Source organism: Pristis pectinata, chromosome 17 (genome assembly GCF_009764475.1).
Source record: "Pristis pectinata isolate sPriPec2 chromosome 17, sPriPec2.1.pri, whole genome shotgun sequence".
Lineage (NCBI taxonomy): Eukaryota > Metazoa > Chordata > Chondrichthyes > Rhinopristiformes > Pristidae > Pristis > Pristis pectinata.
In genome coordinates this window covers 42,345,149-42,370,155 of record NC_067421.1, presented here as the reverse complement: position 1 = coordinate 42,370,155, position 25,007 = coordinate 42,345,149, and the positions used below count along the sequence as shown (strand labels likewise).

The following is a 25,007-nucleotide window of genomic DNA, read 5'->3' as shown; positions in this document are numbered from 1 at the left end:
AGTGCAAACTATAGTGTTACAGTTCCAAAGAAAGTGCAGTGCAGGTAGTCAAATTTTCTCGACTCCTCCAACCTCAGCAGCTTTTTCTTGAGGGGGGGGGTTCCAGTTGCCTCCTGCTCCCCCACAACCCTAGCCCGTGTGAAAATCATCAATGCTTAGTTTCTTCTCTGGAATTCTCTCCCCCACTGACTCAGCTCAGGGCTGGGATGGACAGATTCTTGTCAGGGGCTTTGGGAAGCCAAAGGTCAGATTAGCCATGATCTTACTGAATGATGGAGCAAGTTATTCCTCTTCCTATGTTTTTGTTGTTAATTGCCCTCCGAGGTGGCCGCCCAATCCCTTCCTCCTGCCCACCCAATCTTCAGGAAGGCTTTCCAATACCTTCTTTGGCATGGAATGTTGCATATAGTCGGTGATTTAACCCACACCCTGGGTATAAATAGCAGTGTCTGGCCTGGTTGCAGTTCAGGAAGTAACTGTTGCTCAGGGAACATGGGTGTGGGTGTTGGAGCAACCTCTAATTATCACACTGATCTGACCAGTTGTTCTTCAGAAGGTTGCCATGGCTTTTCGAGGAGTTTGATCCTTAAACACAAACACATCGTCTTTGGGGCAGTGAGCTAGGAGTGTCCTCAGTGACCCCCACTTCACAGGGAACATCCACAAGGTTCACCTCACGCTCCAGGGGAAGTCACTGCAGCAGAACAGATGCATCTTAGAGGAAACACTGCCTTTTGGCCCATTGCCATCTATGCTGGCCATTTGTGAAAGCTATCCTGTTGTCCCGATTTATTTGGGCGAGACTTTAATCTGAGACACCATTCATGGGCAGATGATAAAGTGATACTTCAATGGTATTTTTAAAAGGATGTTGCCAGGACTCGAGGGACTGAAGTATAGAGAGAGGTTGGGAGGGCTAGGACTTTATTCAATGGAGCGTAGGAGAATGAGGGGTGGTCTTATAGAGGTGTATAAAATCATGAGGGGCATAGATAGGCCAGGACACACATGAATGGCTGAATGCACACAGTGTGATGCACTTCGGAAGATTGAACTTGAAGGCAGAATACAAGGTTAATGGCAGGATTCTTAGCAGCGTGGAGGAACGGAGGGATCTTGGGGTCCATATCCATAGATCCCTCAAGGTTGCCGCGCAGGTTGATACGGTTGTTAAGAATACGTATGGTGTGTTGGCCTTCATTAGTCGGGGTATTGAGTTCAAGAGCCGTGAGGTAATGTTGCAGCTTTATAGAACTCTGGTTAGACCACACTTGGAGTATTGTGTTCAGTTATAGTCACCTCATTATAGGAAGAATATGGAAGCTTTGGAGAGGGTGTAGAGGAGATTTACCAGGATGCTGCCTGGATTGGAGAGCATCTCTTATGAGGATAGGTTGAGTGAGCTAGGGCTTTTCTCTTTGGAGAGGAGGATGACGGGTGACTTGATAGAGGTGTACAAGATGATGAGGCATAGATCGAGTGGACAATCAGAGACTTTTTCCCAGGGCGAAAATGGCTAACACGAGGGGACATAATTTTAAGGTGATTGGAGGAAGATATAAGGGGGATGTCAGGGGTAAGTTTTTTACACAGAGAGTGGTGGGTGCGTGGAACGCACTGCCTGCAGAGGTTGTGGGGGCAGATACATTAGGGACATTTAAGACACTCTTAGATAGCCACATGAATGATAGAGAAATGGAGGGCTATGTGGGAGGGAAGGGTTAGATAGATCTTAGAGCGGGATAAAATGTGGGCACAACATTGTGGGCTGAAGGGCCTGTACTGTGCTGTAACGTTCTATATTCTATGTACATTAACAACGTTTAAAAGGCACTTGGACAGGTAAGTGGATAGGAAAAGTTTAGAGGGATATGGGTCAAACGCAGGCAAGTGGGACTATCTTAGGCGGTTAGCGTAACGCTATTACAGCGCCAGCGACCCGACTTCAATTCTGGCTGCTGTCTGTAAGGAGTTTGTACGTTCTCCCCGTGTCTGCGTGGGTTTCCTCCGGGTGCTCCGGTTTCCTCCCACATTCCAAAGACATATGGGTTAGGAAGTTGTGGGCATGCTATGTTGGTGCCGGAAGCGTGGCGACACTTGTGGGCTGCCCCCAGAACACTCCACGCAAAAGATGCATTTCACTGTGTGTTTCGATGCACATGTGACTAATAAATAAAGATATCTAATCTTGGTCAGCATGGACCGCTTGGGCCAAAGGGCCTGCTTCCGTGCTGTGTGACTCTATGACTAAGTTTTCAACAAGGAGTGGGTGTGAGTCCCTCCTGGTGTCCCGGCCAAGCAGGAAGAGTGAACTGCTGTGTTGGTGAGGCATTGAACTAAATTAAAGGTCAGGATTTCTGATGCAACTCTTGTTATTAAACCAGCAATAGCAGCACAATGCAAAGTGAATCCTAATCTGTCCAAGCCTGTGATTTATGCGTTAGTCTGCTGGCTGATGTAACTTCTGTCAGACACAGTGATAGGTTATCATGAATCATTAGTGAAGCAGAAACTGGGTTTGTTTATTTTTCAAAAAGCGATTGGACCCCTAGGCTCAGGGAAGAAGAAGCCACTGAGTCAGTTACTGCAGCCCTTCCCACAGGCTTTCAGTTGAAAGTCTTCATTTTAATAGCCTCAGGATGTTCCAGGAAACTGTAATTATCAATTATATATTTTTACTTTTAATTTTGAAGCTGTTGCATAGCTTTAGAACAGGAAATAAGGCAGAACATTTGTGCACAGCAAGCTCCCACAAACAGTAAGGCGATCAGAAGGGGAGGTGCTAGGTGAGAGAGCATTTCCAGCCTCCCGTTACCTGGAGGTGTGAAGAAATGCTCAGCGGGTCAGGCAGCATCTGTGGAGGGAAATGGACAGTGAGCCCCTTCATCTCGACTGAAAGATGGAGGGGAGATAGGCAGTCTGAAGAGATGGGGGGGGTGGTGTTGGGGCAAGAGCTGGCGGGTGGAGGAGGGAAGACTGGAGATAGCAGCGAGAGATTGGGAGGTTGAGAGGTGAGGTGGAGGCTGCCAGTGATGGGACTGGGTAGGAAGGGAAGGTGGAACCTGGAACAACAAAAGGTGGGGATGGGCAGATTGGACAGTGGGGGGGGGGTAGGGGACCCAGTGGGAGGAGCTTGTGGGTGACGGGCAGATGCAGTGGTTGGGGGAGGGGAAAGAAGCGGGGTGATGGGCGCTGGGGTGGGTGTGGGAGGGTTGGGTAGATCAGGAGGAGCGAGAAAGGGAGCAGGTTACCGAAGTGAACTCTGATTTTAACCTTGGTGTCCTCTCATTGTGGAGTCTCTCACCAGAGGAAATAGTGTCTCCCTCTCTCTGTAGCCACTTTAAACACGTTAAACTGATCGCCCCTCAACATCTAATCTCAGGAGAGTGCACAACATAGGCTTGTCATTTAACCCTTTAAGACCTGAACCATTCTGATGAGTCTCTGCTTCACCCTCTCTAAGACCATTAGATTGTGGATACAAAGGGACAATTTGGAACTCACCAGGCTAAAGAGTGACAGGTGTTTGTTGGGGAAAACTCTGAAGGAACATGGAGCTGAGGTGGGTAGACAAAATTTAAGCACAGGTGCATACGGGTTAGGTTCAAGGAGCTGGATGGCCTCTTACTCCTGTGCACCTTTTACCACTGGACAAATAATATCTTACCTTTGCTCTTCCACACTAAGAACCATCCATAGGTAGCACAGTGATGCGGCTAGTCAGCTCCTGCCTCACAGCTCCAGGGACCCAGGTTTGGTCCTGACCTCTGTCTGTGTGGAGTTTGCACGCTCTCCCTGTGACTGCGTGGGTTTCCCCAGGGTGCTCCGGTTTCCTAGTGTGCAGCTGAGGGTACATTCTGGGAATGTGGGGAGTGTAACTGGGAGCTTGGTGGTCAGCACGGACTTGGTGGGCCAAAGGGTCTGTTCCCATGCTGGATGACTCTATGAGTGTAAGCAGTTGGATTGAGTGTCAGTGTCCTGGAGTATGTGAGAAGGTGCGACACTGGGAATCCGGTTCCTGGTTGGACAGTGAAGCCTCGATTCCAATCTCTCTCTCTCTCTGTCACCAGGCACCAGAAGTTATCATGTCCCAGAACTACGATGCCAAGGCAGACCTGTGGAGCATCGGGACTATAGTGTACCAGTGCCTGACAGGCAAAGCACCCTTCCAGGTAAGCAGCATTGACCTCAGGCACTCACCTTCGACTGCCTGGTGTGGGATCGCTCAAGAGCCTCAGTGAATCAAAGATGGTTACAATTCCAGACACTATCGCAAGCAGAATCCCAGCCAAAATCACATAAAGCATTAAAAAGTCAGGTTCTGTGTTTGTTTAGTTATTTCTATTGATATTGGACATGTGAACATAAGCTGTTTGACTGCTAGTCACTGATCATCCAGTTAGGCAATGTTTACTTGCCAGTTAGCCAGCAATGTAGCAGATTGCTTGATGGTCTCATCAACTGGGGTCCTGGCGTGGGGTATTTGGAAGCAAGTGGTCATGTGATGACACCTCCAGGAAACCTTGTAGATAAACTGTCCCGAGTAACACTTGGCAAAGCCCAAATCATTGCTGTTTTTACAAGAGGGAGCCCTGAGTTTATGGAAGTAAAATTGGAAGCCCGAGACACAAGAGACCGCAGACGCCGGAATCTAGAGCATCAAACAATCTACTGGAGGAACTCAGCGGGTCGAGCAGCATCTGTGGGAGGAAAGGAATTGTCGACGTTTTGGGTCAAAACCCTCCATCAGGACTGATGCAGTGTTTCGACCTGAAACGCCGACAGAATTGGAAGCTCCTTCTTCATAAAGATGATATCATCAATAGTAGTTGTGTTGTTCGAGAATTTGCATTTCTCTATTGCTGTTTGCAGCATCAGTATGTCCCAAAGTGCTGTACATCCAAGGACAAACAAACTTTGTACGGACTCTGTTGTAATGCAGGGATCACAGCAACCAGTTCCTTGAGATAACGTTTCACACTGAGCAGGACATGATAGGCAGGAGATGGCCAGTTCAGAGAATAAGCAGTGAGTGTGCCTTCTGAAAGAGCAAACATCATAGGAGCAGGAGAGGGCCACTCGGCCCCTCAAGCCTGCCCTGCCATTCAACATCACCATGGCTGATCCACCCCAGGCCTCAACTCCTCTCCTATTCCAGTTCCCAAGAGCTGTCAGTTCCCTGATCTTTCAAAAGATGTGTGTACCTCCTCTTTAAATCCCCTCCCCCCCAACCAGTTACCATCCTCAACCCTCTGGGGTAGAGAATTCTAGAAATTTGCCATCCTCTGAGGGAATTCCTACGCCCTTGAGTTTTAAATGAACATCTTTTTGTTTTGTAATTATTTCCCCTTGATTGAGATTCTCCCATTAGTGGAAACATCTCAACATCTACTCTAACATTTATATGTTTCAATAAGATCGCCCCTCATTCTTCTAAAGGCCAAAGAAAACAGGTCTAAATTTTTAGCCACACTGAGAGAACAACCTTTTCTTACCCAGAATTGTCCCAGTGAATCTCTTCTGGACTCCAACATTAGTACATCCTTCCTTAAGTCAGGGGACCAAAACTGTGCCCAGTTCTCCAGGTCTGGCCTCACCAGTACCTTGTATAATTGTTACAACACTTCCCTATTTCTGAACTCCAACCCCATTGCAATAAAGGCCAATATACTATTTGCCTTCCTAGCCACTTGCCTGCTAGCTTTTTGTGATTCATGAACAAGAAGAAATAGTTCTCTTGGCACCCCATTCTCTCTCCATTTAGATAATAATTGGCCGTTGCAAAGTGCATGACCTCTCACATTCCCACATTAATCTCTATTTGCCAAGTTTTCACCCAACCTATCTATATCCTGTTGCAGAGTCCAAATATCCTTATAGCAACATGTCCTCCCACCTGTTTTAGTATCATTGGTAAACTTTGATACCTTACTTTATAACTTGGATAACTTCCTGATTCTTGAACTCAATGCCTTCATTAGTCTAGTTAGGCAGCATGTGAAGTGTTGCATTCAATTCTGGTTGCCCCATTACAGGAAGGATGTAGAGCCTTTGGAGAGGGTGCAGAAGAGGTTCACCAGGATGCTGCCTGGATTAGAGGGCATGAGCTATAAGGAGAGGTTGGACAAACCTGGGTTGTTTTCTCTGGAGCAGCAGAGGCTGAAGGGAGACCTGATAGAAGTTTATAAAATTACAAGAGGCATAGATAGAGTAGACAGCTGGTATCTTTTTCCCAGGATAGAAATGTCTAATACCAGAAGGCGTGCATTTAAGGTGAGAGGGGGGAAAGTTCAAAGGAGACATGTAAGACAAGATTTTTTTAAACACAGAGAGTGGTGGGTGCCTGGAATGTGCTGCCAGGGGTGGGGGGTGGAGGCAGATGTGGTAGATGTGTTCAAGAGGCTCTTAAATACATGAGCATGCGGGGAGTGGAGGGATATGGATTGTGTGCAGGCAGAAGGGAGTGTAATTAGGTGTAATTGGCTTAATTAGCTCTTCAGAACATCATGGGATGCAGGGCCTGTTCCTGCACTGTGTTCTATTACTCTCTGCCCCCTCTTCCAGATCCCTGAAATAAATAGTATGTAATTGAGGACCAAGCCTTCCAGCCTCAAAAAGAGGAATGCATCTTCATGGGCTGGGGCTTCACCGTGAAGAATGAGCTGATCAGTGAACACCTCAGAGCCCTACAGCTCACTGAACCAATGCACCGTGGTGACTACAAATGAGGGTTTCTGTCACTTGGATAAGCTCTGGCACACATCTCCAAGGGAGGCAAGCAGATCCTCTTAGGTGCCTGGATGGGAAGGAATGCAAGGCATAATGGGCAAGGAGGGAGTTGCACAGACCTGGGATAACAAACACTCTGTTTTGTCAGAGGGACAATCAAAAGACCTCATAGTAATACCCTCGCTAAAGCACTGGAACCTAATAGGTTATGTTAGGTTATGTCATCTCCTCAGTGACAGACTGCGCAGGTCTACACACGCCTGCACAGTGACAGGTCCTGCTGATCGTTGGACTGACTGCACCTTATCCACTCTGCAAACTCCGTTAACATGGCTCCAGAAAATGGCAGCCACAACAGAAACACTGTTCATCAAAATCAATGCCAAAGACTCCACAAAGGCAGCTTTTCCCTGAATTAAAATTCGGGAATGCTTTGAATAGTTAGCAGGTCAGACAGTGTCTGTGGAGGGAGAAACAGTGTCAGGTTGATTACTTTTCATCAGACCTGGAAAAGTGAGTTAACGGTGCATTTAGTTGCAAAGATGGGGAGGGGCAAAGAGAGAATGTCTGTGATAAGGTGGAGACCTGCTGAGGTAGTGCTGCACTCCCTCAGACCTGCACCTTGGACCAGAATATCAGTCCAGTCTCTGCACTGAATTCCTGCCATTTTTCAGGCTGGTGGAATAACCCAGCGAATGGTTCTTGTCCTTCAGGTTATTTACTATTTACATTAGGGAACAAAATGTAAAGTTTGCCAGTGATATGAAAATAGGTGGAAGGGCACTTTGTGATGAGACATTGTGATTCTGCAATGGGATAGCGATGGTTTGAGTGACTGGGCGAGAAACCTGGCAAATGGAGGTTAAATGTGTGGAGGTGCGAGGACTTTAGTGGGGAGATCGAAAGGTGGATTATTATCTAATCGGAGAGAGACTGCAAATGGGTGAAGTTCAGAGGGATCTGAATTGCTTTGAAGTGCATGCATCACAAAAGTTAGCAGGTAGGTCCAACAAGGAGATAAGAAGGCAAATGGCATTTTAGCCTTTATTGCGAAGGTGTTGGAGTTTAAGAACATGGAGGTCTTCATACCGATGTACAGGGTGTTGGTGAGGCCTCACCTGGAACACTGTCTAGTGTTGGTCCACTTACCTAAAGACAGTCCAAGGAAGATTCCCCAGGCTAATTCCTGGGATGACAGGGATGTCCTATCAAGAGAGGCTGAACAGTTTGGGTCTGTTTGGAGTTTAGAAGAATGAGGGGTGACCCTATTCAAACATACAAGATGCTAAGGAGGATGTTTTCATGAGTGGGAGAGTTACAGATGCTGGTCATGTAACACTGAGGTCTGTAGAATCTTCTTCTCTCAGAGGATGGTGAATCTCTGGAATTCTCTTCCCCTGGAGTACTGGAAGCTGGGTCATTAGATACTTAAGGTGGAAATAGATACTGTAAATATTTGAAAGATCGAGGAATTGAGGATTATGGGGAACTGACACAGAAGAGGAACTGAGGCTAGCACAGATCGGCCATGATCATATTGAATGGCAGGGTAGGTTTGAGAGGCCGAGTGGCCTATTCCTGCTCCTATTTTCTTGTGTGCCGTGGGGCTTGAACCCAGAAATCTGGGGGTCCCACCTGAGTGAAACTCACTCCACTGGCTTGGGTCTGAGCTCAGGCCCTTGCTGTGATTTTGGTGCATTGCAGAAACGACACTAACAACAGGTGGACCAGGACCGGTCAGCTGGTGGGGTCTGATCCCAGAGACCCAGCAGAGTTCCCTCCCCATCTTCCCCAGCCCTGTGAGCCAACGGTGCAGTCCCGGGCATTAGGGAAGCTTCCAGTGCTGAGCACCAGGGTGTTGGCCCAGTGGCCAAGGTGTGTCCACTATCACTTGGACAAATCATCTGCTTTTTATTGCACTGCTCTCCCTGGAGGCACTAGTTGACTGCCGTGTTATCTATGTTTGAAAGAGTGCCTCATTGGTTGTGAGGCACTTTGGGACATCCTGTGTGTGTTTGTTTTATCGCAATTGATTTGAAGTGTTAGTTTGAAACAGGGACAATGTAGATGAACTTTGATGATGTCTATCAGAGAATGATGTAATGGGTAGTGTGAATGGTGTTGCCCTGTGCAGAGATCACAGACCGACACAACATGTTTCCTGTGTGGTTGTCAGTGGGGAGGGGTCAGTGTGCATGGGTCAGTGTGCATGGTACTGTGCCTCTGGCAGGGTGAGTGAACCAATGTTGGGCCCCTCTTCCAGGCCAACCTCCTCATCATCACGGCTGTAACTAAACTTAGCGTGGAGAGTCAGCTGAGACCAGAAACAGTCAAAGTCGAGTTTGTTGTCATATGCAATTGAATTTTGTTACATAATGTACACCTTAACAGCCCTGGTTTGGAGATTGTGTTAAAAAAGAGCTGATTAAAGGTAAGTTGTTGTGGTTTCCCGAGCACTTTCCAGCTTAAAGCCCTAGTCTTTGTCTTTAAACCCATCGTGGCCTTGCCCCTCTTGACCTCTGTAACTGGATTGCCATGTGCTCCATGTGTACGTGGAGTTGGATTGAGGCTGCAGAGGGGGTTCGGCAGTGAGGAGAGTCATGAAAACTTGGTCCTCTTTCTCTAAACAGACAGGACGGCCCAGTGGCGCAGTCTCACAGCTCCAGTGACCCAGGTTCAATCCTGACGTCGGGCGCCGTCTGAGTGGAGTTTGCACGTTCTCCCTATGACCGTGTGGGTTTCCTCCCACATCCCAAAGATGTGCGGGTCGGTGGGTTAATTGGCCGCTGTAAGTTGCCCCTAGTGTGTGGGTGAGGGGTAGAATCTGAGGGAAGTTGAGGGGAATGTGGGAAGAAGTTGTTTCAGGGAAAATGAGTGAGAAATGGAATTGCTCTGTGTGCCAGCATAGAATCAGTGGACTGAATGGCCTCCTCGTGCATGAGGAAATGTGAAAGGCTAAAGAGGGAGGCATTTGATGTGATAAGGAGCTGTTGGTCAAACAGGGAAGCTAAAGTATCAGCAATGAATGTTGAAACACTGTCAAATAAAGTGGCCCAGCCGTGGCTCAACAAGGCACTGCCTCTTGCCTCAGTGTCTGAGGTCACAGCACAGGGACTTGATGAAAGTATAGACCGAGACAGCAGTGCAGTATTGAGTGTGCCACATTGTCTCAGGCACTGTCTCTAGGTTGAGATATTAAACTCAGACCCCTTCTCCCCTCTGAAGTGAATGGAGAAGGTCCTTTATCAATACTTTGAGAGCATGGGAACTCTTAGGGACAATACTTTTTCCTTGGTCAACATCAATAAAAATAATCATAACCTAGCCACCTTCACACTACTGTTGTGGGAGCTTGCTGTGCACAATTTGGCTTTTGTTCTTCCTGTGTTACCTCCATGACTACACATCCAAAGTCCTTCATTGACAGTAATTGTCTTCAGGCAGTCCTGAAGTCATGAACGGCAACTATAGAAGTGCAAGTCTGTCTTCATCCAAGTCTTCTCCTCCCATTTCCTAACTTGCACCAGGCCTCATTGTCCCTCATCCCATCCACGCTGGTTCCAGACATGGCCACAGCTCAGCCTATGTTTCCAAGTCCATCGCTCCAACACTGGCAACCGTTCCTTCAGCTGCCAGGTCCCCGTGCTCCAAAATTCCCTCCCTGGACTTCACCTGGAATTTTAACCCGAACCACTGTGCCTAGAAAGATCAATGGATTTGTCAGGTAGTTAATCTGATGAAGCAGTTAACAATAATCAATTGCATTTATGTGGTGCCTTTACCATAATAAGGCATCCAAAGTAACTTTAAGGGGGTGGCAAGAATCAAAATCTGATATGAAGCTGCATGGGGCAGATATGGGGAAGAGGAAGGGAGAGGGAGGGAGAGAGAGAGAGAGAGAGAGAGAGAGAGGCAGAGAGAGAGAGAGAGAGGCAGAGAGAGAGAGAGAGAGGCAGGGAGAGAGAGAGAGGCAGAGAGAGAGAGGCAGAGAGAGAGAGAGAGAGGCAGGGAGAGAGAGGCAGAGAGAGAGGCAGGGAGAGAGAGAGAGGCAGAGAGAGAGAGGCAGAGAGAGAGAGAGGCAGGGAGAGAGAGGCAGAGAGAGAGGCAGGGAGAGAGAGAGAGAGGCAGGGAGAGAGAGGCAGAGAGAGAGGCAGAGAGAGAGGCAGAGAGAGAGAGAGAGGGGCAGGGAGAGAGAGAGAGAGAGGCAGAGAGAGAGAGGCAGAGAGAGAGAGAGAGAGAGGCAGGGAGAGAGAGAGAGAGAGAGAGGCAGGGAGAGAGAGAGAGAGAGAGGCAGGGAGGAATTCCAGAGCTTGGGTCCCAACACACAAGGCATGGCTCCCAGTGCCAGAGCAAAGGATATTGTGGAAAGTCCCACAAAACTGTGGCCAGCAGTGTGTTGGGATGGCGATACTTGGCAGGAACAAGCTGACCTTCCTGTAGTGGTAGGTTATCTGCTGATTAAGAGCCTGTTGCCAACCCAGCACTAGCAGCATGTTGAAACCAAGGAAGTTGAGACATGCTTTTTTTTCGAATGCCACCACTTTGTGCTAAAATCGAAAGGCAGCCATCACCAGTGCAGCCGTTCACCAATAAACGACTGGATAGCTGCTCGGTGAATCAGCTGCACTGGATTCCTGCCCAGATGAGTCCTTCAGATGACAAAGACCTCACCCTTCCATTGTGAGACAAGGAAGGAGTAACAACCTGGTTTTATAAATTGCCTCTAAAGTACGAGCTGCCAGAGGAAGTGGCTGAGATGTACATGGATAGGAAAGATTTAGAGGAATATGGACAAAACTTAGGCATGGATGAGTTGGGCCAAAGGGCCTGTTTCCAGGCCGTCTCACTCTATTGAAATTCCCCATGGAACCATTATCGAACAAAAGTGAAATCAAAAACCCGCAGATGCTGGAAATCTGAAAAAAAGACAGCAAATGCTGGAAACACTCAGCAGGTCAGGCAGCGTCTGTGAAGAGAGGAGCAGGGTGAACGTTTCAGGTGGAAGACCTTTTGTCGGAACCATTTCCCTTCCCAGAGATGCTGCCTGACTTGCTGAGTGTTTCCATTATTAAACAAAATTTGGCACCGAGGTTTAGCGAGGCAGTGAGATAGATCTCCACAGTCTAGTCACAGAGGCAGGTTTAAAAAGCATTCAAAGTCAAAGTTGAGTTTATTGTCACATGCACAAGTCCATGTGTGCACAGGTGCAATGAAAAACTTACTTGCAGCAGCATCACAGGCACAAAGCATCAGATAAGCAGTGTTCACAAGAAAACAAATTAAACATAAATTATACACAATTTTTACAAGAAAGAACACAATTAGAACAAAAAAAAAGTCTGTTGTAGTGCAAAGTGATCAAAGTGGTCATAGTGTTGCTGTACTGAGGCAGTGATTAGGGTTGTGCCGGTTGGTTCAAGAACTGAATGGTTGAAGGGAAGTCGCTGTTCCTGAACCTGGTGGTGTGGGACTTCAGGCTTCTGTACCTCCTGCCCGATGGGAGGTGTGATGAGATGACAAGGAGGGAAGTACAGCAGTGGGGAGGTTTGGAGAGAAAACTGGGGTCTTTGGCAGCTGAAGACAGGGTCACCACTGGATGGGCGAGTTGTGCTGTACATAACCCATTCATCACAGAGACAAGCCTCTGATTGCCTGGTGCTGAATGAAGAGCAATGAGGAGAGGTTGGATAAACTTTGTTTTCTTATCAGAAGAGGTTGGACAAACTTGGCTTGTTTGCTCTGGAACGGTGGAGGCTGAGGGGAGACCTGATAGAGGTTTATGAAGTTATATGAGAAGCACAGATAGAGTAGACAGCCGATATCTTTTTCCCAGGGTCAACCTGTCTAATACCAGAGGGCGTGCATTTAAGGTGAGAGGGGGTAAGTTCAAAAGAGATGTGCGTGCCAACATTGTTACACAGAGAGTGGTGGGTGCCTGGAATGCAGCGCCTGGGGTGGGGGTGGAGCCAGATATGATAGTGGTGTTTCAGAGGCTCTTAGATAGGCACGAGAATGTGCAGAAAATGGAGGGATTGGACAGTGTGCAGGCAGAAGGTACTAGTTTAGTAGGATTTTAATTGCTAGTTCAATTATTTCAGCACAACATTATGGGCTGAAGGGCCTGTTCCTGTGCTATACTGTTCTGTGTTCTGACTGGCTACAGAGATTGCAGTGGGTAAGTCAGTCTTGTGGGAAGAAGAGAGAGAGGTGGTGAGATTATAAAAACCCTAACCACCCGATTAACAATAATTGTATAACCAGAGGGAGGAAGGTTAAGCAACTTCTCCAATTTGCAACTACATTCAGTCCTTGTTATCCGCTGACTTACTGTCTGTGGTTTCAGAAGGTCAGCCATGTATCACTGGGGGTGTTGGTGAATACAGCGTGCTACCTCAGAGCACTGCTGTAGGATCTAGTGTATCCTGTTCACCATGCAACGGATTGACCTATTGGGAAGTAGTGAAATATCAATAATCTGTGTGCAGTCTGGAACAGGGTCAGGGTTAGGGTCGGGAACACGGAGTGTGAGGAATGTGAGTGTGTTTGCAGCAGAGTTAGGATCTGGAGAGCCTGTAAGTTACAGTCTGTTTAAGACTTACAGGCTGAAGCATTTTGGAAAGTCAAACCAGTGTAGGACTTGTACTATGAATGGTAGGGACCAGGGAGTGTAATGCAACAGAGGGACCCAGGAGTACAGGTGCATAGTTCATTGAAAGCGGCATCACAGGTAGACAGGGTGGTGAAAAAGGCAGTTGGCACGCTGATCTTCATCAGTCAGGGCACTGAGTGCAGGAGTTGGGACATTATGTTGCAGTTGTATAAGTTGTTGGTGAGGCCGCACTTGGAGCACTGGGTACAGTTTTGGTCACCCTGTTATTGGAAAGAGTGCAGAAAGGATTTACGAGGACATTGCCAGTACTCGAAGGCCTGAGTTACAGGGAGAGGTTGGACAGGCTGGGTCTTTATTCCTTGGAACGAAGGAGAATGAGGGGCGACCTTACAGAAGTGTTTAAAATTATGAAAGGCATAGATAAGGTGGACGGTAACAGTCTTTTCCCCAGGGTAGGGGAGTCCAAAACTAGGAGGCACAGGTTTAGGGTGAGAGGGGAAAAATTTAAAAGGGATGAGGGGCAACTTTTTCACGCAGAGGGTGGTGAGTGTATGGAACGAGCTGCCAGAGGAAGTGGGCGAGGCAGGTACAACAGTATCATTTAAGAAGCACTTGGATAGGTACATGGAGGGGCGGGGCTTGGAGGGATATGGGCCGAATGCAGGAAATTGGGACTAGCTGGGTGGACACCGTGGTCAGTGTGGACTGGTTGGGCCAAAGGGCCTGTATCCGTGCCGTATTGCTCTATGACTATGAAACTTGCATAGAGGTTGTTCTATCCATGCCATTGCAGCCTTGGGGATATTGCCAGTGGCGTTAGTGGCATCTGTGTTGTTGGTTATTTGCGGGAAGTTCCTGCCCTATTCCTCATGAATAGCAAGGACTTGTGTGAGAAAGTTCCTCTTGCTCTGACGGAACTGAAGTACTTCTCTATAACTTTGGATTGAATGAGCAAGCTGCCTGGTCTCCTGGAAACTTGAGGATTACAAACCAGAATGTTGTCCCATCAGTAAATCTTCCTGCAAATAACATGCATTTTATCCACTCAACAAACTCATACACTGCAGGGTGAAAATTATTTCACAGAGGGGACCTGTTGAAACAAGAGCCCTTCAAGACCTCTGGGCTGACAACCCAAGGCAGTGGCCCAATTGGAGGAGACCTCATGCTTAGGAAATGTCCAAAAGGCCCCAGGGTTCACATCCCTTGCCCAAGACTCCAGTGCAAAAATCCAGGCTGGGATTCTGCAACAGGAACTGTTGGATATTCTGGCTTTAAAATCTCCCCTGGCATTCTGCCAGTTCTCCAGGGACAAGTTGGTCTTCATTATTTTAGTTTAAGATTATCTTGGTTGCTTTAGGAAACCGATATAATCACGGTGGGGTTTCAGTGAACCTTTCTTTCCTTGAGCTTTACTGATTGTGCTCAATGCAGTGAATATGCAGCTGATAAAGAGATGGCAGATTGAGAGACATATAGATTGGATTGAGATGAGATGGGGAGTATGTGTAGCTGTATGTCCCTGAACAAGTTCCCTCTTTAACAAGGTGTTCCACATCTGAGTGATTCCCTGCCTAAAGCAGATTATTCTGCAGTCAACTTGGTATGAAATTAATCTTTTTTTAAAAAGTTGTTCATATTGCAAAAGATGCATCATCTACCTTTGCTGCATTAAACCTTGTAGCAGGAATGATGATGCATTTATTGCAATATTTCAGAGTTATTGCAGCACTGATCTGCAGCCTGCCTGGGGTCCATGGGCAGTGTTGACCATGGGACGTGAAGCCAGTTGGTTCTGCCTTCTGTCCCGTCACCAGACACCGCTGCAGTGAATTCCAGGTCCCTCCAGTGTGTCCATGGTCACTGTTATTGTCGATGTACTAGGTATCTGTGTTAATCATTGAGTCTTACAGCACAGTGGAGACAATTGACCCGTTATGAAGAGGTATCCCATTGGTCCCACTTCACTGCTCTTCCATATCAACATGGGCATCAGGAGCTGGAGCAGCTCACGACCCCTTGAGCCTACATCACCATTTAATAGATCATGGCAGACCTGATGGAGCAGTTCGGTTGTGAGGAGAGGCTGTGTCTGTTCTCCCTGGTGTAGAGGAGGTGAAGAAGGGATATGATTTGGGTATATAAAATTATGAGGGGTATAGATAGGGTAGCTGGAGGAAACCTTTCCCCATAGCAGAGGTAGGTAACACTGGAGGTCATAGATTTAGGGTGAGGGGGGAAGATCACAAGATCACACAAGATCACAAGACCAAGGAGCAGAAGTAGGCCATTCGGCCCATTGAGTCTGCTCCATGAGCTAAACTAATACTATTCCTATCTAGCCCCAATTTCCGGCCTTGATACCTTGACGAATTAGATACCTATCAATCTCCTCCTTAAACTCCCCCAATGATCAGGCCTCCACAGCTGTACGTGGCAACAAATTCCATAATTTCACTACCCTCTGGCTAAAGAAATTTCTCCTCATTTCTGTTTTAAACCGGTACCCTCTAGTTCTAAGATTGTGCCCTCTAGTCCTGGACTCACCCACACAGCTTGACCACATCTACTCTGTCCAGTCCTTTCAACATTCTAAATGTTTCTATGAGGTCCCCTCTCATTCTTCTGTACGCCAGTGAGTCCAGTCCAAGAGCCAACAAACGCTCATCATATGTAAGCCCTTTCATTCCGGGAATCATCCTCGTAAATGTCTTCTGAACCCTCTCCAACATCAGTACATTCTTCCTAAGATAAGGGGCTCAAAACTACGCACAGTATTCCAAATGAGGCCTTACCAGTGCCCCATAGAGCCTCCTTACTTTTATACTTTATACCTCTCGAAATGAATGCCAACATAGCATTCGCTTTCTTTACTGCCGATCCGACCTGGTGGTTAACCTTTAGGGTATCCTGCATGAGGACCCCCAAGTCCCTTTGCACTTCTGTACTTTGAATTTTCTCTCCTTCTAGATAATAATCTGCCCGTTTATTTTTGTTTCCAAAGTGTACAACTGCACATTTCTCAACATTGAATCTCATCTGCCATTTCTTTGCTCATTCTCCTAAGCTATCTAAGTCTCTCTGCAACCTTCCTGTTTCTTCAATACTCCCTACTCCTCCACCGATCTTGGTGTCATCCGCAAACTTAGCCACAAAACCGTTTACTCCATCATCTAAATCGTTAATGTACAGGGTAAAAAGAAGCGGCCCCAACACCGACCCCTGCGGAACACCACTAGTAACCGGCAGCCAACCAGAATAGGATCCTTTTATTCCCACCCTTTGCTTCCTGCCAACCAGCCAATGCTCCACCTATCCTGTTATCCTACCTGTAATCCCATGAACTCTCATCTTATTAAAATCAGCTTCTCGTGCGGCACCTTGTCGAAGGCCTTTTGAAAGTCTAAATACACAACATCTACCGCCTCTCCCTTATCCACCCTACCTGAGATTTCTTCAAAAAACTCCAATAGGTTGGTCAGGCAGGATCTTCCCTTCACAAAACCTATCTTGCCTTGCACCTCCAGAGGGGAAGAGATCTAGAGGGGATCTGAGGGGGACCTTGTTCACCCAGAGAGTGGTGAGTACCTGGCATACACTACCTGAGAGAACGATGGAAGCAGAGTCACTGACAGCATTTAAGAAGTGTCTCGTTGAACACTGGAATCATCCATGTATAGAAGGCTATGGACCAAGTGTTGGGCGATGGGATTAATATGGAAGGGTGCCTCCTGGTTGGTGTGGACAAGTTGGGTCGAATGGCCTGTTTCCATGCTGTACGTTCTATGATTGTTACCTGAACTCCACGTTCCCATCTACCCCCAGTAACCTTCACCCCTTAGCTTACCGAGTATCTATCTCATTCTGCCTTTAAATATTCCAAGACTGCTTCCACGGAGAGTTCCAGACACTCACGACCATCTGACAGACATTTTTTACTTCGGCTCCACCTTAAACGTGCAACCACTTACTTTTAATCATTGACTCCTAGTTCTAGGTTCCCCCACAAGAGGAAACATTCACCCTGAAGACCCCTAAAGATCTTGTGTTTAAGGCAAGTCAGCCCTCTAAATGTTCGAAATGCCAGAAAACACTAGGCTGGTCCAGTCTTTCCTCATAAGATAGTCAGCATGGAGGAGTTGGGCCGAAGGGCCTGTTTCTGTGCTGCATAACCCTATGGCTCTAACTTTCCCAGTCCAGGTATCAGTGTAGTAAACATCCCTGAACTTCTTTCAATGTATTCAAAATCTTCCTTCTTTAAGGAGACCAATATTGACAGTACTTCAGAAGTGACTCAGCACTGCCCCACACAGCCGAAGCGTACCCACCTACCTTTGTATTCCATTCTCCTCACAATAAACAATCTCTTCCCCCGCAGCCCTGCACATTCCTTCCTGTGAAGTATTTGCCCAAATCTCGTGAATCTGGACCTCAATTTAAAAATGGGGTGGGATGTGTGTACAGTATCCAGCTGCCCTGGGACCATTCTTGACTGGCCAAGAATGGATGGAGGGAGCTTCTAACGGTTACCCCAGCATGATCCAGCTTTTCTTAATTGGCATTGGAATTGGTTTATTATTGTCACTTGTACCGAGGTACAGTGAAAAACTTGTCTTGCATCCCGTCCATACAGACCAATTCATTACATAGTGCACTGAGGTAGTACAGGGTAAAACAATAACAGAGTGCAGAATACAGTTACAGAGAAAGTGCTGTGCAGGCAGACAATAAGGTGCAAGGTCATAACAAAGCAAATTATGAAGTCAAGGGTCCATCTTATTGTACTAGAGAACTGTTCAATAGTCTTATAACAGCGGGATAGAAGCTGTCCTTGAGCCTGGGGGTACGTGCTTTCAGGCTTTAGTATCTTCTGCCCGATGGGAGAGGGGAGAAGGGACAATGTCCGGGGTGGGTGGGGACTTTGATTATGTCGGCTGCTTTACCGAGGCAGCAAGAAGTGTAGACAGAGTCCATGGAGGGGAGGCTGGTTTCCGTGATGTGCTGGGCTGTGTCCACAACTCTCTGCAGTTTCTTGCGGTCCCGGGCAGAGCAGTTGCCATACCAAGCCATGCTGCATCCGGGTAGGATGCTTTCTGTGGTGCATTGATAAAAATTGGTGAGTGTCAAAGGGGACATGCCAAATTTCTTTAACTTCCTGAGGAAGTAGAGGCACTGGTGAGCTTTCTTGGCCACAACTAAACATTTCTTTGTGTGCCTGAACCCGAGCTGTCCCGTGGACCAGTGCTTCTCAAAGCTGCCTTGTTTGTTTTATCCCCTCTATGTCAATGACTTGACAAAATCTTCAACCCTCCAGGATCGCTGCGCTCCTCCGTTTCCAACCTCTCAATCACCCCTGAATTTAATCATCCCAGCACTGGCCTGGGCACTGAGTTCTGAAATCCTAAAACTCGGTGCCTCTCTCTTTACAACTCCTCTCCTCTGTGGCTAAAGGCTCAGTCATCTTCCCCATGGATTTCATTGTGTGGTTTGGTGTCAATCTACTTGTTTGATCATTGACTGTGAGAAATACCTGATGCAGTGTTTCGACCCGAAATGTCAACAATTCCTTTCCTCCCAAAGATGCTGCTCGACTCACTGAGTTCCTCCAGCAGATTGTGTGTTGCCTCACATATAAGCCAGACTGGATGAAGAAGGCAGATTTCCTGTCCTGAAGAACATTGGAGCCATGGCTTCACTGTCTATGACTCGTTGAAGGATATGAGTGAACCAGATGGGATTTTACCACAATCCATTGTGGTTGAGGGGCTGTGATCAGGTTGGGTGACGATGGATTGATTGAAAGTATCCAATTCTTTCTGTTTCAGGCCAACAGTCCACAGAATCTCCGCCTTTTCTACGAGAAAAACAAGACCTTAGTTCCAAAGTAAGCCAATCGGCACTGCCTAGGTGTTTCCAGGAGGCTGGTTGTGTACGTTTGTCTCTGCCCAATGTGTGGTCACCTGAGCAGAGGCAAGATCCAGGAGGCAAAGGCCTTGGAAGTGGAAGTTGGATAAACACCTGAGGGAGATGGTGCTGGGGAATGGAGTGGAGTGGTGAGGTGGCCAGGGCTTGGTGTGGAACACCAGCAGAGAGCAGAGGGGCCGAATGGTGTTCATTGGCACTGTAAATACATTACCTTGTTTTGTAAATTTAAATTAGCAGTGAATATCAATTAATGTGAATTAATATTCATAACATAGAAGAAATTGAACTTTACAGGTTAATTAACATTTCCCATTGTAAATGAAGATGGAAGCAAGACAAAAATCAGAGTTAATTAATATTCATTCATGTTTGGTCATTCTAGTTACATGCCGATTAGGGCAATACTGTGGTACAGCGGGTAGTGCTGCTGCCTTACACCAGTGACCCAGGTTCACCCCTGACCTCAGTCGCTGTCTGTGTGGAGTTTGCACGTTCTGCCTGTGACCGCGTGGGTTCCCCCGGCTGCTCTGGTTTCCTCCCACATCCCAACGCCGTGCGGGTTGGCTAATGGGTTACTGTAAGTGACCCCCTAGTGTAGGTGGGTGGTGGGAGAAGTGGGGGTTAGTTGATGGTCAACTGAGAGAGGTTACAGGGAAATGGGATTGCTCTGTGAGCCAGCATGGATTCAATGGGCTGGATGGCCTCCTTTGACATAAGGAAATGTGAATTGTCCAACTTCTCTCTGTAAATTCCATCGAATGGAAATGCAGGATGCCACTGGTTATATCCTAAAGGAGATTCTGGGGTGTGAGACCATGGGGGTCTCGTGGTTCTGGGGAGGGCATCGGCCACGGTGTGGAGTGCCAGTGGTTCGGAAGCTCACGCTGTCCGTGTTCCTCCTGCCAACAGCATTCCGAGGGAGACCTCCAGCCACCTGCGTCACCTGCTCCTGGGACTCCTACTGCGCAACTACAAGGAGAGGATGGACTTCAGTAAGTACTGCCCTTCGATTCAATGGGACAGAAGGTGCCGGGACAAGAATCAGTAGCGGGGGAGCCCCTCCAACCCTTCCTCCATTCAGTAAGACCCTGGCTGATCCTGTGCCTCAGGACCCACTCTGCTGTTCCCTCCCCAGATCCCTTAGTTCCCTCAGCGTGTGATAATGGAAGATTCAGCCCCAAGCATTCTCATCAACCGAACATCCACGGCCTCGGGGGAAGGAATTCTAAAGACTCCCAGCCCTCTGCGGAGAGAAACGTTCCCTCTAGTGTGCACCAGCATACGCATCCAGAGCAGGAGAAGCTCAGATCCCCAAGCCTGCTCTGCGTTTAATTGGATCTGATTGCAACCTCAATTTCTTATCCTTGCTAACCAGAGTAACCTTTCACTCCCAGACCTATTGAGAATCTGTCGCCTTCTGCATTAAAAAAAATTCCAAGACTCTGCTTCCACCGCCCTTTGAGGAAGAGAATTCCAAAGACTCACCGCCCTCAGGGAGAAAAAAATTCCCTCATCTCTTCCCAAAATGGCCATGACTTTATCCTGAGACTGAGGCCCTGGTTTTGGACTCTCCAGCCTGAGGGAAAAGCCCCTCGACATATCCCCTGTCGATCCTGCTCTAAATCCTGTTTGGCTCAATGAGGTCACCTCTGATTCATCTAAGTTTTGGGAGCAGAGCCCCATTCCTTGCAGTGTCTCCTCATGGGACAGTGCCCTCATAACTAGAATCCATCCAGTCACTGACTGCCTCCAAGGTGAGTGGTCCCTTCCATCGGTTGAGAAGTACAAAACTTCCAGAGGGGAAAGTCCTTCTCCCCCTACAATTTAGTGCTAGGTTCAACTGGAGCTTCCCAGATTGGGATCAGTGGACCTTTGGAGAGGTGTGGAGAGGAAGGGAGGGCAGGCAGAGTGAAGCCGTTGAAATATGGGTCATCCCTGATCTAGTTGACGGTGATGGCCTGAATGGCCTGGTCCTGTCACTACGCTGGTGTCCCCAGTCCCGATTCCATAAGAAATAGGAGAAGAATTAGGCCATTCGGCCCATCGAGTCTGCTCTGCCATTCGATCAAGGCTGATTTATTTTTCCACAACCCCATTCTCCTGCCTTCTCCCCGTAACCTTTGACGCCCTTAGTAATCCAGAACCTCCATTTTAAATACACACAATGACTTGGCCTCCACAGCCGTCTGTGGCAATGAATTCCACAGATTCACCACCCTCTGGCTAAAGAAATTCCTCCTCATCTCTGTTCTAAAGGGAGATCCTTCTATTCTGAGGTTGTGCCCTCTGGTCCTAGACTCTCCCACTACTGGAAACATCCTCTCCACATCCACTCTATCCAGGTCTTTCAATATTCGGGAGGTTTCAATGAGATCCCCCCCCCCCCCCCCCCCCCCCCCATCCTTCTAAACTCCAGCGAGTACAGGCCCAGAGTCGTCAAACGCTCCTCATACGTTAACCCTTTCATCCCCTAGGCCATTCTCATAAACCTCCTCTGGACCCTCTCCAACGCCAGCACATCCTTGCTTAGATATGGAGCTCAAACCTGCTCACAATTTTTCACAACAGTTTCCTCTCCGAAGGGTCAAACCCTAAGGTTGACACTACCATCATCAGAGCCCAGCGCCCAGCTGTCCTACCACAATGAGAATTTTGCATTACTTAAAGCAGGCGTGGCGGCAGTGGCACAGTGAATAGAGCTGGTGTCTCGCGGCTCCAGTGATCCAGGTTCAATCCCGACTTCGGGTGCTGTCTGTGTGGAGTTTGCACGCTCTCCCTGTGACCGTGTGGGTTCCCCCGGGGTGCTTCCAAAGGTGTGCGTTAATTGGCCACTGTAAATTACCCCCAGTGTGTGGGTGAGGGGTAGAATCTGGGGGGAGTTGATGGGAATGTGGGGAGAATAAAAAACTGGGATTTATGTAGCATTCGTGCAGAAGGTGGGTGATTGTCAGCATGGATACGATGGGCTTAAGGGCCTGCTTCAGTGCTGTATCTCTGTATGACTCCAGTGATGCCCCAGTCCCTGTGCTGCATCCCTCTGCTCTTGCAGGGCTCCTTCCCCTCCCACCTCACTCCACACGCAGGGAGTCAGCAGCTCCACGGCCCAGTAACTTGTAGAGGGAAGGGTTGGTGTGCAACGTGAGGACACCTCACCTCTTAACCAATAACCCTGTCTTGTTTCATTTCATTTGTAGATGATTTTTTTCACCACCCTTTCCTGGACGTCAGCTCATCCATGAAGAAATGTAAGTGGGTCAAAGGCGGGTGGGCTGCTGTGTCAGCGCGGGTCCCTGGCTGTACTGTACAGCACCGGTGTACTCCACTCTCCCAGCGGCCAGCTCAGCCTGTCCTAGCTGAGGACTGTCCTTGGGCAGTGACTGTTCACATGGGATGTTTCCCAGTCCACCGTAGGGCTCAGGGAGAGGGAGGGAGTACCTCTGGGGTGAAAGAGAGACTGGGCAGTGGTGGGAGGAAGGAGAGAAAGATAAGGATAAAGAACGAGAGAGAAAGAGAACATGAAAATAAAACATTTCCTCAGCACTTTTCACAACCTTAGGATGAGGTAGTCTTGTCGTGGCTCGGTGAAGGTTCAATAACCTGCTCTCCAACCATCTGGAAATCCCAGTGGTTCTGTGTTGGGGTCAGTAATGTTTACAGCACTCCCTCTGCATTCACCCAGACCCCAGGCTCAATTCCACTACTGGGGCCCCGGTTCCTGCACTCCCTTCCAACACACCTGCTTCACTGGCAGATTTACTCTGCTGCCTAACAACAGTGTTGGTGTGATTATAACATCTGATAGTCCGTAAAATCTACCAGCCCGAGTCCACAGGTATGCTAAGCGTTCCAGATTGTGGGAATTTTACTGTAATTGTTGTAGGAATTAGTAGAGAGCAAGGTGCCACGGAGTAGTGGTATCAGGAAGGACCGACTACCACGGACGGGAGAGTGCGTCAGGGTGCAGGGAGGGGGTGAGTGACTGGCTGTGTGACCCTGCTAACCCTGTGCTTGCTCCTGCGTTGACAGCTGCCCCGGTTCCAATGCCGGCCTACCCCAGCTCGGGTTCCAACAGCTCCTGCAGCAGCTCTTCCACTTCCCACCTCGCTTCCCCTCCGGTGAGTACACATGGGCTCCAAGCTCAGCCGGAAACCTCCCGGGGGAGGTGGGGGGCGGGGGAGGGGGAGAGGTGGTGCGGGCAGGGGTGGGCACCTCACCTGCCCCTGAATGGGCAAAACACTGGGCGGTGAGTGGGGTCCGAAGCGAACAGAGTGTCTGCCTGAATTGTTTGGGGGGGTGGGGGGTGTTACATTAATGACGGCTTGCAACCGGGAGGCCGGTGGGTTTTTTGTGGGATCTTCCTGTCCAAGTCGGTTCTTTCGTTCTCTGGGGGAGTGTGGGGGGAACCAATGGTTCCCTCCATAGATGCTGCCTGACCTGCTGAGTTTTTTAAATTTAAATTTTTAAAAAATTTTATCTACAGCATGGTAACAGGCCCTTCTGGCCCAACGAGTCCACGCTGCCCATTTTAAACCCAAATTAACCTACCCGTATGTCTGAAATGTGGGAGGAAACCGGAGCACCGGGAGGAAACCCACGCAGACACGGGAGAACGTACAAACTCCTTACAGACAGCGGCAGGAATCGAACCCCGATCGCTGGCGCTGTAATAGCGTCGCGCTAACCACTACGCTACTGTGCTGCCGTTCCTCCAGCATCTTTGGTTGCTCCAGATTCCAGCTTCTGTAGAACCTCTTGTGCCCTCCTACACCTTGCCTATTTAAGTGTCTGTCCAACTGTCTCTTAAACTTAGTGATTGTATCTGACTCCACCACTTCCTCTGGCAGCTCGTTCCTTACACCCACCACCCTCTGTGTAAGAAACTTACCTCTCAGATCCCCTTTAAAACTCTTTAGACATTCTGTCTTCTTCCCCCCTCCCATCGGACAGAAGGTACAAAAGCCTGAAAGCACGTACCACCAGGCTCAAGGATGGCTTCTATCCCGCTGTTATAAGACTACTGAATGGTCCCCTTGTATGATAAGATGGACTCTCAACCTCACAATCTACCTCGTCATGGCTTTGCACCTTATTGTCTGCACTGCACTTTCTCTGTAACTGTAACACTTTATTCAGCATTCTGTTATTGTTTTCCCTTGTACTACCTCAAATTATTGTAACTGCAGGTAGACAGGGTGGTGAAGAAGGCTTTTGGCACACTGGCCTTCACAAGACAGGGCATTGAGTATAGAAGTTAGGACACTATGTTAAGAGTTGTATAAGATGTTGGTGAGGCTGCATTTGGAGTATTGTATTCAGTTGTGGTCACCCTGCTATAGGAAAGATGCCACTAAGCTGGAAAGAGTGCAGGGGAGATTTACGAGGATGTTGCCGGGACTTGAGGGACTGAGTTATGGAGAGAGGTTGAGCAGGTTGGGACTTTTTTCATAGGACTATAGGTGAATGCACACAGTCTTTTTCCTAGGGTTGGGGAATCAAGAACTAGAGGGCACAGTTTTGTGAGAGGGGAGAGATTTAATAGGAACTTGGGGGGCAACTTTTTCACCCAGAGGGTGGTCACTATATGGAATGAGCTGCCAGAGGAAGTGGTTAAGGCAGTATTTAACAATATTTAACAGGTACTTGGACAGGTACATGGATAGGAAAGGTTTAGGGGGATATGGGCCAAATGCGGGCAAATGGATGGGAATCTTGGTCGGCATGGACCAGTCGGGCCAAAGGGCCT

At 48.2% G+C, this 25,007-nt stretch overlaps 1 protein-coding gene across 1 annotated transcript in view; it reads left to right on the top strand.

The window, feature by feature from the left end:
* ulk1b (unc-51 like autophagy activating kinase 1) overlaps positions 1–25,007 on the top strand; it is a 101,347-nt gene that overhangs the window by 36,074 nt on the left and 40,266 nt on the right. Inside the window, 5 exon segments of the mRNA XM_052032212.1 lie at positions 4,071–4,172; positions 19,165–19,223; positions 20,174–20,256; positions 22,459–22,509; positions 23,291–23,379. Of these exon segments, the coding sequence (XP_051888172.1) occupies positions 4,071–4,172; positions 19,165–19,223; positions 20,174–20,256; positions 22,459–22,509; positions 23,291–23,379 (384 nt within the window).